This window comes from Anguilla anguilla, chromosome 17 (assembly GCF_013347855.1).
Source record: "Anguilla anguilla isolate fAngAng1 chromosome 17, fAngAng1.pri, whole genome shotgun sequence".
NCBI lineage: Eukaryota > Metazoa > Chordata > Actinopteri > Anguilliformes > Anguillidae > Anguilla > Anguilla anguilla.
The window spans coordinates 13,453,751-13,473,309 of record NC_049217.1 but is presented as its reverse complement, the minus strand read 5'-3'; the positions used below and the strand labels follow the sequence as shown (position 1 = coordinate 13,473,309).

Here is a 19,559-nt window from a genome sequence, read left to right as displayed (position 1 = left end):
TAAAACAGAGCAAATAAGGTTTCTTTGTCAGTTAAGAGGTCCACTAAAGTATTCAGAATGCTCCATCCATCCATTATCTATACCCACTTATCCTGGTCAGGGTCGCGGGAGGTGCTGAAACCTATCCCAGCATGCATTGGCCTGCTTTCTGTTAAAGTGGCATAACGCTATTTATCTTGTTGACAGTCTTGTGTTATTACAGAAACTTGTGATATGCTCCCATTTGAAGCAAATAAAGTGTGTCTTCATTGATAAGGGTGACCCTTAGTGAGGGGGATTTTGTGGGGGGAGCAGTTGAACAATACTGCCTGAATGTATTTGAGCTCCAGCTATGAGGAACATTCATTTCCTGGAACTGCAGATCATTTTTGAGTAAAAAAGCTAATTCCATCCCCTCCTCAAGCTTTAGTTACCTTTCACTCACATTCTCCGGTAATTGTGGAATTCATTAGTTCCAGAAGGCAGCTGTTACCCTCATTTTAGACTGTCATTATTGGAGTGGTTTTGATTACTGCTCTGTGCTCTCTGTAACAGGGTGAACACGTCTTAATTCAATGCAACCAGGTGCCAAATTAAAATACGAGAGTCTGCAGTGCATGGGGTTTTGCTTTCATTAGCCATCGGAAGAGTCTTTTCATATTCACCGCAAATTTCTAAACTTCAATTGTCAATATGCTTGCAATTTTATAATTATGTTTATATCTTTACATCATTTGCCCAGCAGGAAGAGAACATTAAAGTTCTGCGTTTGCGCTTGGTAAAGAATGGTTGTTTGAACGCCACAGACCAGGAGTGTGTAAAGTTACGCATTTCCATTGAAAGTGGCGTGCTTACGGGTGGCCTTGTCTTTTTATTGGTGATGGTACGTTCCAAGAACTCAGCTTGGCAATATGGCTTCCATGTTCTTGTGCGGTTTCTTTTGCTGTGCTATTTGGTTATTATATTATTTTTGATGTATAAGATGTCTGTCAAATATTCCTTTCAGTTGCAGTGAAATTGCTGTTTTTTGTGAGGAGTCTTCGTATTTGTCCTTTGAATCAGGGTTCAAGTCAGTGGTTCTAGTCTGTGATTCTGTGTGATCTTCGCACTGCGCTGTGCATTAGGTTAAGTGGCCTGGGTTTGATTTGCTTCAATTTTGTGAAGGATGTGTGCAATTCTTGCAATTCTTGCGTCAGACTCTTTTCTTCAGTGTATTCCGTTTTTCTACATTGATTTTGTAAACATGGACAGGGCGTGAAACCAGAAAATAAATGATGTTTTTCTTATTGAAAAATGACACGGTGACCCAGCAGATGTACTATCGCCATGCTGTGGCTGAGTTATTACAATGTGGCTGCGTAAACATGGGCTACAATCTGTAGCGTTTTGTCTGCTGTTTACTGTTTTTTTTTTCAGGTTTCTTAGGATTTTGTGAACAGGCATCCTAATTCCCAACAAGTATTTGTAACTTCAAAGGAAACCCTGATCTGTATACACCCAGGCCTGTGTGTGCCCTCACTGATAACGGTGGGCTCTGTCAGCACTGGTGTACAGTGTGGCTAGAGCTCCTTGAATCCGGAATCTGATTTGGCATGGAAAAAATGCCCATGACAGCACAAGTCAGATGAATTTGTGAAGAACATATAAAAAAGGATGAAAAATACGCAAATGAGGACTGAAAGTGGATTATAAACAAGGGGGAAATGAAAAAGAGGTTGCCTCGAGTCACGAGAAAGGAGGGATTGCTTATCTTATGCAGGAGGCCCCAGTGCTCATTTCTCCCAGAAGCTGTATCGGGACTGTCGTGCCAAATGAGTTTGCATTACCAATATGTCTGAGAGCAGTGTTTGCCAAACGTGCTATGGTACAAATGGGCATCTAGCTCCAAATATTCAGAAGCATTTTCTGGTTTGGCAGACTTGGCCAGTGGCTCATCTCCAAATAAGGAGCCAGCTGTGCACATTGACTTTGGGTGTTGACTTATCAATCCAGGGACGGATATTGAAAGCATAAATGTCTCCTTTGTATGCAAAAAGTGAAAATAACTATAGATTAGGGTTAGGCAAACATGGTCCTGGAGTGCCAGAGATGTTCCTGGTTTCTATATTCCATCGAAATCCACAACTATACTTGAATTCATTATTAGGCTTACTGAGTGCTGGTGAGCATGTGCTTGAGGCACTCCATTCAGGCTCTGAATATTCTCAGTTGCTTAATAATCCATCAGACAGAGATGGAACGAAAGTCAGAAGCGTCACTGGCTCGACAGGATCAGGGTCACCTACCCCTGCTGTGGATCATTATAGAAACCATTTTGAGACACTTACGCCCACAGGTTGTTCCTGAATTACAAAAGCGTGTGCAGCTTATCCTGTTAAGTTACAGATCTGCTGTAGGACATGGAGAGTCCCACAGTCTGGTACCAGAATGGTGTCCATGACAATGTTTCATCAGGCCCAGCTCAGGTTTTGGATGAGTATATCAGAGGAGAGGAGTGTCTTTGCTTCAGCAGTTTTTCTTCCTCTGCAGGTGTCATTACAGTGACAGGAAGCTATAGTACAACAGGTCATTCTAAAACAGAAGAAACGGGGGAAATAAATGTACAAATGAAAGAAAAAATTCATTAATTTATGTATTAATTAATGAATTGATTATCCAGTTGATAAAAATACTTTTAATTACAGAGATAAAGATGCATGAGATAAAAAGAGCAACTATTCAAATAAGAAATATGTCGGTGTTATACTAAAACCTTTCAAAATGAAATGTGAAAAAGCTGCTTTTTCCATTCACTATAAAATGTTGGTTTAGTGACGTCGGGTTTTGAACTAACTTTATTAGTTGACTTGTGAATATACTTGGATAAGAACCTTATGTATGTGAAAAAAATGACAAAAAATTTCAGTCTTTTCAATCTTGCATTTCATTATAAGCATAGGCCAACTATGCTTGTCATTTTGCCCACAGTCTGGAATGTATCTTCCATTGCACTGCATCAGGCCTAATCTTCAACACCCAAGGGGACTCTAATTCTTCTCTGTGAGTTGGAAAGTTCTTCTTTGCAATAAAACTTCTGTGTGGTGAAAGAAAAAACCACCCTACTACCAGTGGGGAAAAGTTTTTTTTAGAATTTCAACCTCTGCACTCTTGTTCAGTTGACAAAACATAGCTTGAAATTGCATCTATAATTCACTTTTTACATTCCTTTCAAAATATTAAAAAATGTTGATGAAATCCCCATGGAGTCTTTTACTGAATAGATTAATTGTCTTCAGTCTGTCTTGATAAGTTAAGTGTTTGATACCCAGTCTTGTTGCCCTCTGTGCTTCTTTTTTAACAGCCTTGCAATGTGGTGCCCCGACATAGCACTCTAATATTATGAAGGCATTGTATAACATTATTTTTAACTTTCTTTTGTTTAGTTTAAAACTAAATTGTATTTGAATTAAAATGTGTTATTGCTCAGTTTCTGTGGAATTCTAGATAGTTTATATTTTGTAAACTATTGGAGTAACTTACAACCTGTGTGCTAAGTCTTTTTAGTTTAGTTTAGATTCAGTTTCTTGTCATCACTCAATTGAACTGTCTGACTCTATCATATCAAGGGCATTACTACAAATAATGAATGCACAATCTTTCCATGAGTTCTCTCTTTTAGCATTGCTACTTAAATTCTTTGTACAGACAAAGATGTGTTTTGACTGGTTGCTGTTCAATTTTATTTATCATTTAATAAAGAATTATTGTTAAAGAATTATCTTTCAAGAATGAGGTCAAGGATGAAGTCTCACAAGTAAGGCGAAATAAATGAAGATTGTTCTTGGTTTACCTGTATATACAGTTGGGGGAGCTATAGTTTATGCATTTCTGGACCCACCATACGCCCTGATAATGCATATCTGTATGATTCTGTAAAATTTAATACAGGCAATTAACAGCATCAAATAGGTACAGATTGTTTTTTAACCATCAACTGAAAAAATTGGAGGACTGTGTAGTACAGAGAAACTGCTTTACTGGGTACCTCAGTTCAATACTTGAACTGAGGCGCCCAGAAAATTGAAAATTGTGCTGGTAAACAGAAATTGTAAAGAACAGTGCAATAGACTGCTACTGTGTGTAATTATTTTGATCCCACTCGCACACTTTTGCTGGATGAACACGTTTCAGAGACTGCCGCCTGATGAAATGAAAAGAGATCGGTTGGCATTGTGTGTTTTCTCAGAGCTGAGAAAAAAGGCCGCCTTCTGTGGGGGGGTGTTATTGTCAGATGACAATAAACAGAGTAACTGTTTCCTGTCCTTTTGCCCTGTGAAGCCAAATCTCCCATTAAGGCGCCAAGGTTACTTGAGGCCTCCGGTTAAAATATTTGCCTTTTCATTTGCCTTAAACATCTTGTGTCATCAACTTTTGTCTGTATTCAATCAACACTTGTCCTTAACTTTGACTCGCAACTTAAATTGCCGTGTTTGGTATTTTCTTCTCAGACACAGTTTGGTGGGTACATTGCGTTCATGCATTCATTCGTGAGTCAAAGTTGAGGACGGGTGTCGTTTAAATCCAGCCCATTATCATAGAGTTGCGTGCTAGACCTTCTTCCCCAGTTACATTGCATATGGCAGAGGCAGTCGCCATATATTCTGCCACCCTATGGAGTCCGCAGTTGAGTGAGTGCAGAAATGGGCTCTCTGGCCTTCCCCATATCTCTCGGAAAACAAGCGCATAAACAAAAGAAATAGAAGCAGGGGTAGGAAGCGCAGGCGGAAGGGTAGCGGCCAGAAATGAGTTTCCCTCCGCCTCAGCCTTGCAAGTTTATAGTGCATTCCTTCCGAATGAGACCTGAGAGTACCTCTGGGGAGGGGCGCTAAGGCAAGCAGGAATAAGGGTAAACACAGAGCCGTATCAAACCCGACCTTTCCGTCTCCATATTGCAGGCTGTCCTTGTACTCACATTACCTCTGCAGTATGTTTGCTTATTTTTAGGAACAGGGATTTTTGTTTGTGTATAAATCTTGTAATGCATGGAGACTCAGTGCTCAAAGGACACACACCGTATCGTCGCATCATAAGACAGATTTCTGACTGAAGTTCTAAGACTGTAATTTTGAGAATTTTTCCTGTGCTTCCAGAAAAGTTAATCTGTCTCTGTCTGTCTGTCTCGGTCTGTCTGTCTGTCATTCTAGTCATCCATTAACCCAGCAGTGGCAACCCTAAAGAGAACGGAGGTGCATCTTAGTTTGGGAGTAGAATTTGAAAGTTACAATGGGGTTACAATTTGGGTTTTGCATTGGACCTGCCCGAACCACCACATAACTGGTTTAATAGACTTGGCCCAGGCTAGCCACTCATGAAATGAACCAGTGGCCTATATTCAATCAAGATTTGTCCTTAACTATGTCTTACACAAGTTAGGGACAAATGAGATTGAATCCCAGCTGGTAGGTTAATATTAGTTGCATTCAAAGCCTTCGTGCTAGCCCATTGGGTAGCAGAAGGGACGGCTCTGTTATATGCATCAGATGCTACACACCTGCCTATCCATTCTGCTACCTCTGCATCTAGGACACGTCTCCCATCTGTTCTGGCCTCCCGGTGGTGAAATGAGCTTTCCACTGCAGCACCGTAGAAAATGCTGCCCAGCTTCCTATGCAGACTGAACACAGCTTTTAAAACATTGCCATGTCTCCCTGACCCTCCCTTTAGATAACCTTCCTTTTTCCCTTTCTCTGGATTTCCTTTTGAATAATGTTTTAGCATAGCTGTGTAAAGACAGGTTATCTGTCTGTTCGTACATTCTTTTGTTACTATACGGATTGGTTGCAAGGTTACTGTACTATTACACTTGATGATTATGCATCGGCCTCTGTGCCTTCATGGGAACACCGCATTTTTGTATTGATTGTAAATGAGACTAACACTGATGTTCTCCAGTACTGTGCATTGCTCTGGATAAAAGTGTCTTCCGAGTGATTGCAATATAATACAATATAATTCATAAACAAATACATATTTAACTTTTTCTGTAGTATTTTTTTTTAAAGAATATATAACAATAAATAAAAACATTCTAAATTAGCAACTCCCAATTTCAATAAAATTTCAACACTTTATTTTGTTGCCTCTGTAAAGATACTCTGAACCAACCAAACTGCGTTTGTGTACAATACAAAATGTACCTCTTGTCCTCTGAAGCCACATCAAGGCATCAAGGTTACTTCAGGCCTCCTGTTAAAATATTTGTTTTTTTATTTTCCTTTAACACCTTAATAGCTGCCATTGACAGCTGTATTCAGTCAACCCTTCCCCTTAGCTGGCGTCACGGAGCCACCTTTCACACGCATGCAGACAGCCTGCTGAGCATTGTCGCAGTGGTGAAAGAAATGACATCGTTTGACTGTGGAGTTAAAAAGTCAAACGATAACCTGTCAAGATCACGAAATAATCCGCGAAGTGACTGTAATGATACTGACACTGACGCTGCTGAACCGGAACGTCAAATTGAGACGGAGTGAAACAACAGAACTGCTGCCGGTTTTTTATTCCAAGCATTGAGGATGGCAGTTCTGACATGTGAAGTTAAATCTCTTTTCAGATTTCATTCCTGTTAAGTGTCTGTTAAAACAACCGAGAAATATAATACAAATGTAATAAATATTTTAAATATTATTTATGTCATTATTTTATCATTAAAATGTTGGATACAATTACCTAAAATCTTCATTGCCCTAAACCTACGGTGTTAAAAAAAAGGCAACCACATTGTCAATTTCGGCATCCAAAATGTGATGCCTGGTTGCCAAGCCTGGCAGCCACTTTTAAAAGTTAGTGTCGAGCCCTGTAAAACCTTTTGTTTGTTTTAGCCTCAACAATGCCTTCTGTGTAGCATGAAATATATAGAAGAGTCCTATGCAGAAATTAAAACAGTATTATACTTCGCAAATGCACAACAAGTTTTAAACTTGTTTAAAAACATGTCCCTCTCAAAGGGCATCACTTCAGACACAACAGGAACTTGAACTTTCAAATTCTACTCCCAAAGCACAGAGCAGCAGAGATTTGAGATTTGCATGAACATCTGAATTGGGGTTTTGGCAGTTTAAAGTAGACGTGGAATACAAATGGAGTTCTTCACAAGGAGTTCTTAAACAGATGTTAAGGACAAATGTCACTTGTACTCTGTTTGTGCGGTGTTTCAGTTGATATGTGTGAAATAAATGCCAAAAATGATTAACCGTATAACCGTATGAAAGCCGGGTCTCAAGGACAGAACAAAAAAGGTGTAATGGTCAATTAATTTAGTGTCTCGCTTGAAGAACATAATTGACATATAAATACTGGCTGATCAAAGTAAAAGTTCTCTCCTTTGAATAGCTGCCCAGTCCTTCAGCCTAAGGGAAATAAAATGCATCCGTGGCCAATAATAGCTTTTCACACCTAGAAAGACAGAATGTTTCTTGAGCCACAGTGTGAGTCTCAGGTCAGTGATGCACAGTAACAATGAATGTGATAAGAAGTTTTTTTTTTTTTTAATTTTTTTTTTTAGTTTTTCTGTAAAGAAAGATAAAGTACATTACAAAGACTTGGGACTGTACATACTGGATTATGTATTTTAAGTGCATAATTCACACATATAGTTGAATTCTTTGTATAGTGCTGTAGGTAGCTCTCACCCGATGTCAGGACATCGCGCTGATGGAACCACTGCATTGCTGCAGGTGCAGCTGTGGTGATTTTGGGCCATGTCTTTGGCTCTCGTGTCCCGGCAGCAGTGGCACCTGCCGCGTGGCTTTCTCGGCCATCTTATGTTGCTGGGCTGTCTCGGATGGATCGCCCGTTTCCACTTCACACAGACTGATACAGGCGCTCACATGGAGCTTTTAGAGAACAGCCCATGGCGCCCTCTAAGTGTGTGTCTCGATTGTGCAAATATTTATTCCTAAGAGGTCTTTTGAACAAAACTGTTGGCACTCAGTCAGTGGTTTGATTGTGTCAATGTTGTATTTTAGTTGTGTCTGTTGTGTAGGAGGATGTTTCAGGATGTTTCGGTAAAATTCTGATTTTTTGATGTACTGTTTCTTTACTGTACATGACATCACACCATTTTCCTTTCTTTCTTCTCTCTCCCTATTACCCCTGCTGGACAGTAAGCAAGAAGAACCGAGGATCTGTAGGTAAGAGAATTTATGGAAACCAAGGGCACTGTGTGCCAAACCTTTTTCCTTTTTTTAATTTGATTTCTTGTTCATGTATTATGAGAAACAGTGTTTTCCATTGTTTTATGTGGTGCACTGTGAAACAAGTAGAACCTTTTTTATACCTGAAATTCCAAGAGCGTTTTTAAGCAAGAAAAAAACAAACATTTCAGGTTCATTCTTATTGGTCTTTTCTGGCCGAAATGTGTTTTTTTCTTAGCCAGTGCCCCTGATAAAGCATTGCAGGATCGCAGATGGTCTGTAATGCTTTTACGGAAGACATTATGTTGTCCATTTTTTTGTTAGCGCCGAGGAGCTATAGCTCCCTCCAGCTCACAACAGTCATGCACCTTCCGAATTGAAGCCATTACTGTGAGGCCCCCTGTTCCATCCTGATTGTGGTCGTTGTGAACACTCTTGACGCTTGTTGTCATACGCACTGATGAATTGATTGAGGCTGTCTCCATAGGTACTGTGACTTCCCACAGCATCACTACATCTTTATCCTTTGGCTTGGTGCTTTAGGTATAAGTGTTTGTGCTGCAGAATAATGCCCGCTTAGGCACTGGCACTTGTCAGGCATCAGAAACCGTCAGGGCCGCTGTCGGGTCTTGGCGTTAACGGCAGGCTGAGTCTGAAGCAGGCGGTGGCTCATACATTCACATTTTTCCACAGGCATCAAATGAAAATGTTTGGTTGTGAAAGAGAGACTTGCATCCCCTGCATAAACGCCCCCCCCTCCATCCCTCCCTCCCTCCACCTGCTCTAACCTGGCAGAAAACACCGAAAGCTATGAGGACAAGCATGGCGGAGACCGACTCATTAAACACGGTCCGAAGACCATGACCTGTCATTAGCGCTGCTCTGAAAACGCAAGTGCAACGTTCAGCGGAGAAGAAATTGGATCACAGCAAAAACGCTGAACCGAAATACATTCTTTGCTACTTTTACGGGGTCCGCTTGGGTGAACTCGACGTGAGGGGAAGCAATTAGCGGGTAAAATTGGCCTGCCGTTCTGAGGAAGAAGATGGAGACATCTGGGTTACGGGATGCCGTGCGGTACACCCCATCCACAAAGAAAATGAGCTGGCGGTGTTAGGCAGATCCCTGGTGGATAGGGTTGAGTTACCGGCCTGAGAGGGCTCTGCAGAGCGGCCCAGACGGGAGGCACAAACGATGAACTCTGCCAGGAGTGGGAGAGATGTCTCCGAGGCTGATCCCCTCTGACAGCCCGTCCACTGCGGGAGGCCCGTGGAACCGACAGTCTGTCACCCGGGAAGCCGGTTTCATCACAGCCCGTTCTTTCCTCCTCTCCCTCCGGTTTCTCTCTCTCGCCCTCGCTGAAACCCAGATCGCCCCGGAGAGCGCGGCAACCCCCGCGGCTCTTTCCGCCGCCTATTCTCTCTCCCACGCACCCCCCGCCCACCTGGCTCGGGGTTTCGGAACCGCCTGACTCGTTTCAAAGCCTCTGGAGCGCTCCGCTCTCTTCCTCTCTCACCTCTCAATCTCCTCATTTGAATTCAGTGCTGTTCACGTTTCTAACCCAGATGGAATGTACATTGCTATTTACGGGCTCCCTGGGTCCATGGCAGGCTTCCTGGAGGATCTAGATATCGTGCTCCTCGTCCATCAATATTCATCTGGATGGCACTCCAGATCATCCGATTTCCCCTCCCTCATTACAGGAGTCAAAGTCCTTCTCTTAATTCCATATCCAGCCTATCCCCAGTTATCTCAATCTCTTCCTCTTACCTACCTTTTCTTTCCAAGTTCTCTATCCTTGCAGATGTCAGCATGTTCCATCTGCTGACTTTACATCAGCTAACCACGTGCTGCCCACCCCCCCCCCCTTCCTTTATGTCCCATCTCCCATGTCTCCTTCCATGGTTTCTCATACCTTGTTTGTGCTGACAGTGGGAAGCATTTCCCCTCTTTTCCCCACAGCTGACACTCAGATCTCACGTAGCATCTCAACATGCCTGAAGGGCATGTCATGCTGGACGACAGACCGTCATCTTTAGCTCAACCTTGCTAAGACTGAGGTACTGTCGATTCCTTCCATGTCCTCACCACTGCTAGTCTTCTCCTTTAATCTAGGTGCAGCACGCCTAGGGGTAACCCCAGATGACCAACTCTCTTTCTCTTCCCATGTCGTGGCTGTGATTCAAGTATGGAGATAATTTTTTCTGTCCACCTATTCTACAGGGCTCGTATTCAAGGCCCTGATGCTCTCACTGCTGCAGTTCCTTTCCCACTAGTCTTGTGCCACTGAACCCTTGCAGCTAGTACGGAGCCCAGCTGCACTAGCCTACAATCTTCCCAAGTGTGCTCGTGTCACACCCCTCCTCATCTCACTTCAGCGGCTGCCTGTTACAGCACACATCAAAGTGAAAAGGACCTTGGCACTAGACTGCAGGGCAGTGAATGGAACCGCTTCACCGCACCTTCAGTCAATCCACAAATGTTACGCCATGGCCAGATCTCTCTATTCCACTACCTGGAGGCGAGCTGTTCTTCCCTCACTGCATGGTCATTTCTCCCAGTCACAATGCCTGTTTGTACTGCCCGAACAAACTTTCCAAAGGGGTCAAGGCTGCAGAATCTTCGGTTATGTAATGACACAACCTGAAGACCCACCTCTTCAGATTCCATTTTGGTTCCCCTCCAACCCATAGCACTACCACCATTGGTAGTGATTCAGGTTATGGTGTCTTTATGGTTTTAGATTATGTTTTGTCTTATGGCTTTGTTTCTCAGAGCTTGTTATTGATCTCATCTGCATTAAAAATTTTGTTTTTTTGGTTAGCTTAGTTAACTTTAACTAGAGCTGGTGTTGCAGTTCTGTCATTACCCAGGTTTGTCACTGTTGTTTTTATTAATCAGGTTAATGCACTCATGTTTCTCCTATATTGTAAGTTGCTCTGGATAAGAGCACCCACTAAATGTAATGTAAGAGGAGAGAGCTCTTCTCACAGCACAAAGGGCATTCTCTTAGGACAATTAAAAAACCCCAGGTTTCTCTTCAAATCTCAACAGCCCCCCGCCACCTGTCACCCCTCACCCCTCCCCCTCCTGGTGTTTTGAGTGATGTCTTGAAGGGGCACTGAGCCTGCCTCAACAAAAAAAAAGAAAGAAACTCCCTGAAACATTTCAGGTTAATGTCCACCACAACAAGTCCAAAATGTGTTGTCCTTCATTTATGATATGCACGCTAAGTCATAAATGTGAGGTAAATGGGTGGTATTTGTGTTGATGAGTAGCTATGGGTACCCCTCACAAACCACAAGTACCCATTGGAGCACAGGTGTAGCATGTTTATGGCTTCTGGAAGTTGGTGGAACAGTTCAAGGAAATGTGTTAAAACCATCATGCTGCCATCTCTGGGTGAAATTCATATAGGCCTCGCAAACTTCAGCCTGGATTAAATCAACCTTCTTAGGCTCACAATTTAATGAATGAAGGAATTCAAGTCTGTGCACTATTCATAATCATTTGAATTCGCACACACGGACATAGTTTCGATCGACGAGGAAAAAAAAGGTCCTGACAGATCTTTGGGGTGTGAAATGTTTTTTGTGTGTGTGCAAGTAAAAGTGATCACAAGACTTCACTTGCATTTTTTCTAGAATTTGTGCAAAAACAGCATCCAAAAAAATCAATGCGTGGATATTGCAAGCACATGTGTAGTCACCAGTCCTAGTGGTTTCCACCATTGTTTCTCCCTTTATCTTGCAGATTCTGTTTTCTTGGTTAGAGATTTACCTACAAAGTTTGACCAATTTTGTGTATATTCTGGTAATCTTTTAGCAACTTTGGTGGGACTTAAAAAAACAATCCATCAGTCTAGACATTCCTCCAGAGACACTGCGTTTGCACATGTTCAAAATGAGGGCACCCAGATATACGCCTGCGAAGCAGTGATTGTATTGCAGGGTATGGTGCCTGAAGCTTGCTCATTGATATTCATACCTTCAGTAATTTGTTTTTTGTGCAGAAAATGCAGATTTGAAATGCGCTTTAGGGCGACTTAAGAAAATGCACAGGGAATGGCCTGTCTGAGTGTGTTATGTGGAGAAAGCAGTATGGGCCTTTTCGGGGGGATTATGTTTCATCCATATAGACTGAGGTGCAAATAAGAGAATATGGTTATGCCAACAAAAAAAACATTAAAAAATAATAATAATATAACATCACTTTATTCTGTTGATGATGTGAGAATAGCCTGTTTGCTGTTTGTCTTCCACTGATGCTGAAGTTTTCTTAGGATCACTTGCTAACTTTCCTTAGAATTTGGGTGTCTTAAAGCAGGATTCATTTCCTTTAAGAGCAAAACAAATAAAGGTAACAAGGCAGAAATGTCCAAGATGAATTAAGCGCAAAAGCACTGGAGCAGAAATTTTCTGTTAAAGCGAGCACACCCAGAACCACTCTGAACATTCTGAAGCCAGTTCTGCTACGCTGCATCGATCCGCTACCAAACATTTACGATCTTACCTCCCTTACACTCCGAAGCGGGACCGCTGCCAAGTAATCTGTCCATTATTTAGTTTGTCTGCAGTTTTCAAAGATTCCCTCCATCTTTGGAGAAAGGGACACCGAAGAGGTCTGCGGTTAATGAAGCGTGGCTAAAAACAGGCTGCGATCTCAGAGCAGATTGCGGCACGCTTCATTAACAATTCATGCTCAGGAACCTGGCCATATATTCATGGGAGATTTGCCCGAACTGTTTGATTTTAAATACCCACTCCAACTCTGCGATATGGGCCCTGTTCCGTTCGCCCTTTTGTAAGTTGTTGGTTTAGCTGGAATAAGCAATTCCAACTTCGGTAATTGCCTGCCAGCCTGTAGTTTGGTGGATGACTGTCATCCCAGTTTGTGTGTTCTGTACTTATTGTCCTTGTGTGCCCTGTAACTTGAACGTATGCATGTTTTCCGTAATTTATGAGTTCCTGTAAACTGATGGTGAGCGTGTGGTTTACTGGTTGTATGCGTGCGTCTGCATCTGAACTCCGCTAGCTCCCCCCACCTACAGGCCCAGTTTAGCAGATAATGCGCTGTAACAACGCATTTCCACATAAAAATAGTAGAATGCGCACACATTTCCAACACCTTCCTTATAAGCTCAGCTCACATACTAGGAGCACAAATGAATCACCTTGCCATGCATACACCATTCACACATGCAGTGTCTCACAGGGGTGAGTTATGTAAAGTTTCCTGATGATTGCCCCCTTTGGAGCATGCTCCCTGACACTTGCTGAACTTTGACCCCCTCTCTTTCTTGACCCCCTCCTCCCGTCTCTCTCTTTTTCTCTCTCTCTCTCTCTCTGTCTCCCTCCCTCTCTCTTTCTCTCTCTCTCTCTCTCTCAGATTCAGACAGTCCCGCGGACCCTGTGGCACCAGCGATTGTGATTCCTCCCAGGAACACGACGGTAGTGGCGGGGGTCAACGAGGCCACGCTGGAGTGTGTGGCTAATGCAAGGTCAGATCACACCGCCGCCCACCGCCCTTTGGAGGTTTCTAAACCACCCTGTTAGTGTGGCACATCAAAGCTCGTTTTAAATGGGCCCTGCCGCATGCCAGTACCGCACTGCCCTTTGAAAAGTGGGCATTAGTCACCGAAAGTAAGCGGCCTAGCAGCCACAAGATACCGAACCCCTGAAAGACAGGAAGAAATAAATAATCAAATCTGACTTGAATGCAGTTTTTTTGAGTTGAAAGTTAATTTTTATTATTATTATTTCTTTTCTTTTATGTTATTTTTTATATGTTACTCCCTGAATACTCCCTGTTGTCTTCTTTTCATAAACCTTTGTCTAAAGCATTCAGCTTTTTTTACTGAATGGGTTGCGATAAGAGTTCTGCTACAATTACTGTATTTAATTGTGCAACTGCCTTTCTACCCTGGCGACTGCATTCGCTTTTTCGAAACAAAAAGGCTGAGGAAATAAGTAAAATTCCTTTCCAGCTTGCAGATTACTCACAGATTACTCATCTGCAGGGACACACAATCCGTGCCAGTTAAGCCTTCATTTTTCTGAAATCCTATTATGCTGTTTGCCTGTGAAAATGTAGAAACACAGAAGTTTGAACAAATAATGTACCACCTTCGCTTCAAGGCCGGTGGAGAAACTCCGACTGTCGTGGAAGCGAAACGGCGTGGAGCTGACAAGCGGCGTGGGCATGTTCGGGAGGAGGCTGACCATCGTCAACCCCACCTCCGCCAGCGTGGGTCCGTACGTGTGCGAGGCGTCGCTGTCGGACGGCAGCGCGAAGACCGCCGAGGCCAAAGCCTTCCTCTTCCTCACAGGTTAGGCCTCTGCCATTGAGCAGTCAGAGCTAATAGGGCCCAACAGAGGAAGGGGGACCGCTCTGCACGCGACCCACGGTTCCTGTTCCGTCAGCACACTGTCGCACGGTTAGCGCCTGCTGAATCCAGCTGATGGACTCAGTCATCGTCTCAAGCCATGCAGCCCTCTGGCTACTAATGATGTATAGTGACCAAAATCTGCTGTATGTGCCTGGCGTGACTCATCTGTTTTGTCTATTGGCAGACATTTGTTTTGAGCTCGGATTGGCTAGTCAGTGTCTGCCAATTGGCCGAACAGCAATACGAAATGGGAAATGTGAGTGGTTCTCTCGGATGCAGATTTACAGGGGGAAAAAAAGTGTGCACCAAAATCTAATCCTGGATCTGGTTATAATTTATGGGGGGGAAAAAATCTGATTTAGAAATTACAGCACAAGTCCTACATATAAAGAAATGACAGCACATATCAGATGTTTTCTGTGTCTTTAATGTGTCATTTCCAGTACACTGTATGCTCAGAGACTACAAAGGAAAATTACCCTTTTGACTATCTTGGGTACAAAAACATGAATTTCATTGTATACTTTCCCTGATTTGCCTAAAATTGCACAGTTTTGTAAAAAAATATTATTTCTATGATTGTTTTTATTTTCATGTATAATCTACCTGGTTATCAACAGTATTTCTGCGTGTAGTACTTGTTCTACAATGATTTTCTTCCACACATATATGTATATTTATATTGCTTGCTTTGTATATTCATTGCCAAACAGAATATACACCATATAGTGTCTCTCCAACAGCCTCATTCTCATATTCTAGTCCTTGGGGCTGTTAGTTTTTGGGTGAATTAAATACTTAGCCACACAAATCGCTTTCCATTTGCCAAATCATGCACTGTCAGTGCACATACACCTCATGTATGACAGGCTCTGCGTTCTTCTCTGTGGATCACATCACCGAGTTTTCAAACTGTCAGCAGTGGGCAGATAACCCCGATGTCCTTTGCGCTTATTGCTCTGCCATTTCAGTGACGAAATAGCGCTCTGTTTTCGCCCCCCCCCCCCCAATAATGTTATTTCATTGGTTATAGTTCCATCAGAATAATATATAGCCCCTCAGAACTAAACATGTTGAATATTTATAACTCCTCGATATTCATTAGGAAGGTGCTGTTCATTCATAGGCCGCTGTGACAGTTGTGCCTTGTGTTATTAGAGGGAGGGAGAAGTCCCATAAATATGCATAGAGGAGAAAGTGCGCAATGTGAGGAATCAATTGCGTTGCACGACTCAGGTTGAAGCATATTCAGAAGATGAATGTGACCCATCAGCAGGTTATATGCAGCATTATGTGGAAGTCAGGGGATGCTGCAGGTTGGCTATATTGTCATCAACAGTAAATTCTCAATCTCAATATATGTATTTATTCACCTGCTTATTATATGGAATAAGCACGCTTTAGCTTTTTGCCTTTGAAGAAAGGTGACACGGTACTTTTTCACTCCTTGTCGCTCTTCTGTGCTCAGCTGCTAACATCACGGTCCATTTCGCAGGAGTGGTTTCCACAAAAGATTTAACTTCGTTTGGCAGCAGAAAAAAACCACAAAAGAGTACTTTTAGTGGGCAAAAGTCGCAATTAATGCATCCACACCGGACCTTCTCAGAAGTTTGGACATCCCGGGGCGAATGTGGCCTACTTAGTTGGAGTTTTAATCCTCGGGTTTTAAGGTTTTCGACCCCTAGTCAAGAGGAACTCCACCCGCTGTCAGCTGCTCTTGTGCGCCGCCTCGGTGTGGCCACAGCCGTAGTAACCAGTGGCCCTTTGCTTCTCACGACAGAGTCCCCTTACTTCACTGCCGAGCCCAAGAGGAAAACCATGGGAGAGGTGGAGAAAACCGTGGACATCCAGTGTCAAGCGAGAGGTGAGCGGTCCGCCAGAATGCGTTCCCACACTGAAGTCCCGCCTTTAAGCTGAGCACTGCAGGCTCCGCCGCTGCATTGTCTGGTAGGCTCACACTGCGTTCTCCTGGGCACCTCACTATCCGTTCAGTTTGGCATTTTAAGGGGTTTTGTGAGCCATTCATTCAGACCAACTGCAGTCAAGCATTTGAGTCAGGAGAATTGTGTGGATTTTTAAAATTATTTTATATTTTCTTTCTCCCGGATGAACATCTAGGCCACCAATGCCCATATTTATTTTAAGAGCAAATTGCTTCGTTCAAAACTTAAACTACGTTTAAACAAGTTTTTTTTTGTTTCACAAACAACTTTTTTTAGCTAATCTCAGCAACTGATAATGCCGCAAAACTAAAAAGTGCCTTTAGTTCATTTCTCTTAGTTGAAGACAAACCACATTGCAGCCTGTCTAATACTGTCTATGCAACAAGTATTTACTATGACTCACACAAGGAACATTATGATAATATTAGGCCTATATATTCTGAGTTGTTCAGGCATATGTGTCACAACCCCTGTTACTAATTCATTTTTACCTATATGATGCGGTATTAAGTTTTGCTGTTCTGTTAGAGAGGTTTTTTGTTAACGTTGTTGCACAGCCACTGAAAAAATGGTAGAAAAACGATCTTGGATAGCTGCCAAAACAGATGCTGCTGGAGTTCTCCTAAACACTTCTAATAACGCGGGCCAGGTTTGTCAGCTCTGCGGTGGAATAAGACTAATGATGTTCTTCATCGGAGTCTGAAATCTCGCTCAACAGCCATTTCATGGAAGAATAAATAGCCGGAACATCCAGGCACGATGGACTGCGAGAACTAAAACCACAAACTCAGCTCCCAGATCCTCTGGAGTTTTAAAATGGAGCCAGTCCATTGCCTTCTTTATGAACTGCTACTGACAAAGCCCCCATATTGCTTTACTCATTACATTTGATCTTCCCTTTGGAAAAAAAAGATTAAAACGTCCCCTTTCTTCTTTCTATGACTTTAAAGTCTTAAATCACTTGTGATCAGGGGACACGTTCGAACATATGTGAAGAGCTTATTATTCATACAGTGCTCAGCTCGAGAAGTCTCGGTACAGTATGTTGGGAGGATTGAGTTTTTGATTGCTTTGTATCGAGGGACACTTCATGGGTAGGGCTACTTTAACCAACAGTGAGCTTAGGGGAATTCAGAATGAATGAACTTCAATAATGAAACCCCACTGATACCTTGTAAGGGTGTCTTTACCGGTTCTGTTTTTCTTTCTCATGTCTAGCCCAGTAAATCCTATGGACTTAGTATGTCTGTCTGCCATGTTTCACCGTGTTGACAGGGTATTACCGAATCATTGTGTTATTAGAACAGTAGGTTTCACGTAGTGACCTCCGAGCTGCTCACTCCATTCTATTGTTCATTCAGACTGATCTGCTGGTGGATAATATGCCTAGGGCAAGCCGATGCACTGTATGAACACATAAGGGTTTCATTAAAAAGAAAAAAATAGAGAATGCAAAAATGGAATAGTACATACTAAATAGTGCATACTACTTGGTACATACATAATAGTGCATACTACTTAGTACATAGTAAAAAGCATACTGCTTAATACATAGTACGTAGCATGTACATTTTCATAGGAAAATCTGTTTTTGTTAAATGTTTTGAAAACTAAAAATGGACTTCACATTACTCCAAAAATAAATGTTTTAAATAATGTATACCATTACCTTTTTTTAAATTATTTATTTTTATTTTTTAATTTTGATTAGGCAGTGTACAAAAAAAAACTTGGCTTAAAAACTTCCTTATTGTGACTGTATAGCATATTGTAACCTACATTTACAGAAGTCACGGATAGGACTTTATCCGTGTCAAGCCCTACTTTTCTTTATAGGAAGCACTAATTCGTTTTAATGAAACAGCCTATATTTGAGCTCAGAAAACAAAATAGCACGTCAAAGAGACAAGATCCTCGGGAGAACTGCTTCAGTCTGAGAGGCACGACTCAGCATGAGTCCAACTTTACAAATTGCCGGTGAAAACTCTGCAACCCCTGGCAGGGCGAGAACCAGCTCAAGTTCGAGGGAATGTGGGAATTTAAGAGAAAAGGTGGAATGTTTTGGGGAGGGGCCGATGAAGGTGCCAGACAAATGTGGTCCTTCGCTGTCAAAAAAACGTCTCACTCTTTTCCAACCTAGGTCTGAGTTGGGGAAGCTTTCGTAAAATATATAGTAGCTTGTTCCGGAATACTGATGCATTTCCCCTAACATGTAAGTCTCTGGTGAAAGACCTGTCTCAGAAAATAAAAAGTGATGCCATGAAAGAGATTGAGATTGAGGTGGAAATGAATTCTTATCCCCCTAAAGCTACATTGGCAGTTTTTTTTTGTGCTTTTTTTGTTGTTGGTCCTTGTTTGCATTCCCACCCCTCTGGTTGTCATGTCAGGAGTTTATAATTTTTTGGTTATATACGATTTCTTTTTTTGTCAAAAAAAATGTTTTTAATAAAGAAATGCTTGTTGTGTCTATGCGACGAATTGAACACCTGAAAATGACATCCAGCTTCGCCTCCTCCTCCCCTCGACTTCTACCTCATCGGTCCGGTTGCCATGTTTTGCAGGAGTCCCCACGCCCCGACTGGAATGGTACAAGGACTCGGTGCCGCTTCAGAGGTTGAACAACCCCCGCTACAGGGTGATGTCCAGCGTCGGCCTGCAGATCCGGAGGGTGCAGCCCAACGATGCCGGAATCTTCCAGTGCTTCGCTAGGAACTCGGCCGGAGAGATACAAGCGCACACCTACCTGGATGTCACCAGTGAGTTTTCTTTACACACTTCAGAAAGCCTGGATTCAGTCAACATTTGTCCGTAAACTTCGACTCGCGATGAAATGTGAGCGTCTTTTTCTGTTTCTTTTTCTTCCTCAGCAGTGTTTGGCAAGTTCAGCCATCATGGAAACTGACTTGTCAAACTGTGAGCGCGAGATAAAAAAAGAAACTTACACTTGCAATTAAATTAGAAGTTGCCCTCTTATCTTCACAACCACACTTTGGCATGTTCAGTGAACACAGCAATTAGGATAAAAAATAGGTTTTTAATGAATGAAAGTAATGCATCATAAGGACAGATAATGAC

The 19,559-nt window shown here is 42.4% G+C and overlaps 1 protein-coding gene across 7 annotated transcripts in view; it reads left to right on the top strand.

Moving 5' to 3' along the window:
- Positions 1-19,559, top strand: part of sdk1a (sidekick cell adhesion molecule 1a) — a 289,638-nt gene that overhangs the window by 185,869 nt on the left and 84,210 nt on the right. For 6 of the 7 annotated variants that reach the window (XM_035398134.1, XM_035398131.1, XM_035398138.1 and 3 more), the window contains exons 6-10: positions 8,124-8,150; positions 13,542-13,653; positions 14,291-14,481; positions 16,322-16,405; positions 19,046-19,240. In XM_035398134.1, the coding sequence (XP_035254025.1) occupies positions 8,124-8,150; positions 13,542-13,653; positions 14,291-14,481; positions 16,322-16,405; positions 19,046-19,240 (609 nt within the window). The remainder of the gene's footprint in view (positions 1-8,123; positions 8,151-13,541; positions 13,654-14,290; positions 14,482-16,321; positions 16,406-19,045; positions 19,241-19,559) is intronic. The other variant, XM_035398132.1, reaches the window with a different exon arrangement.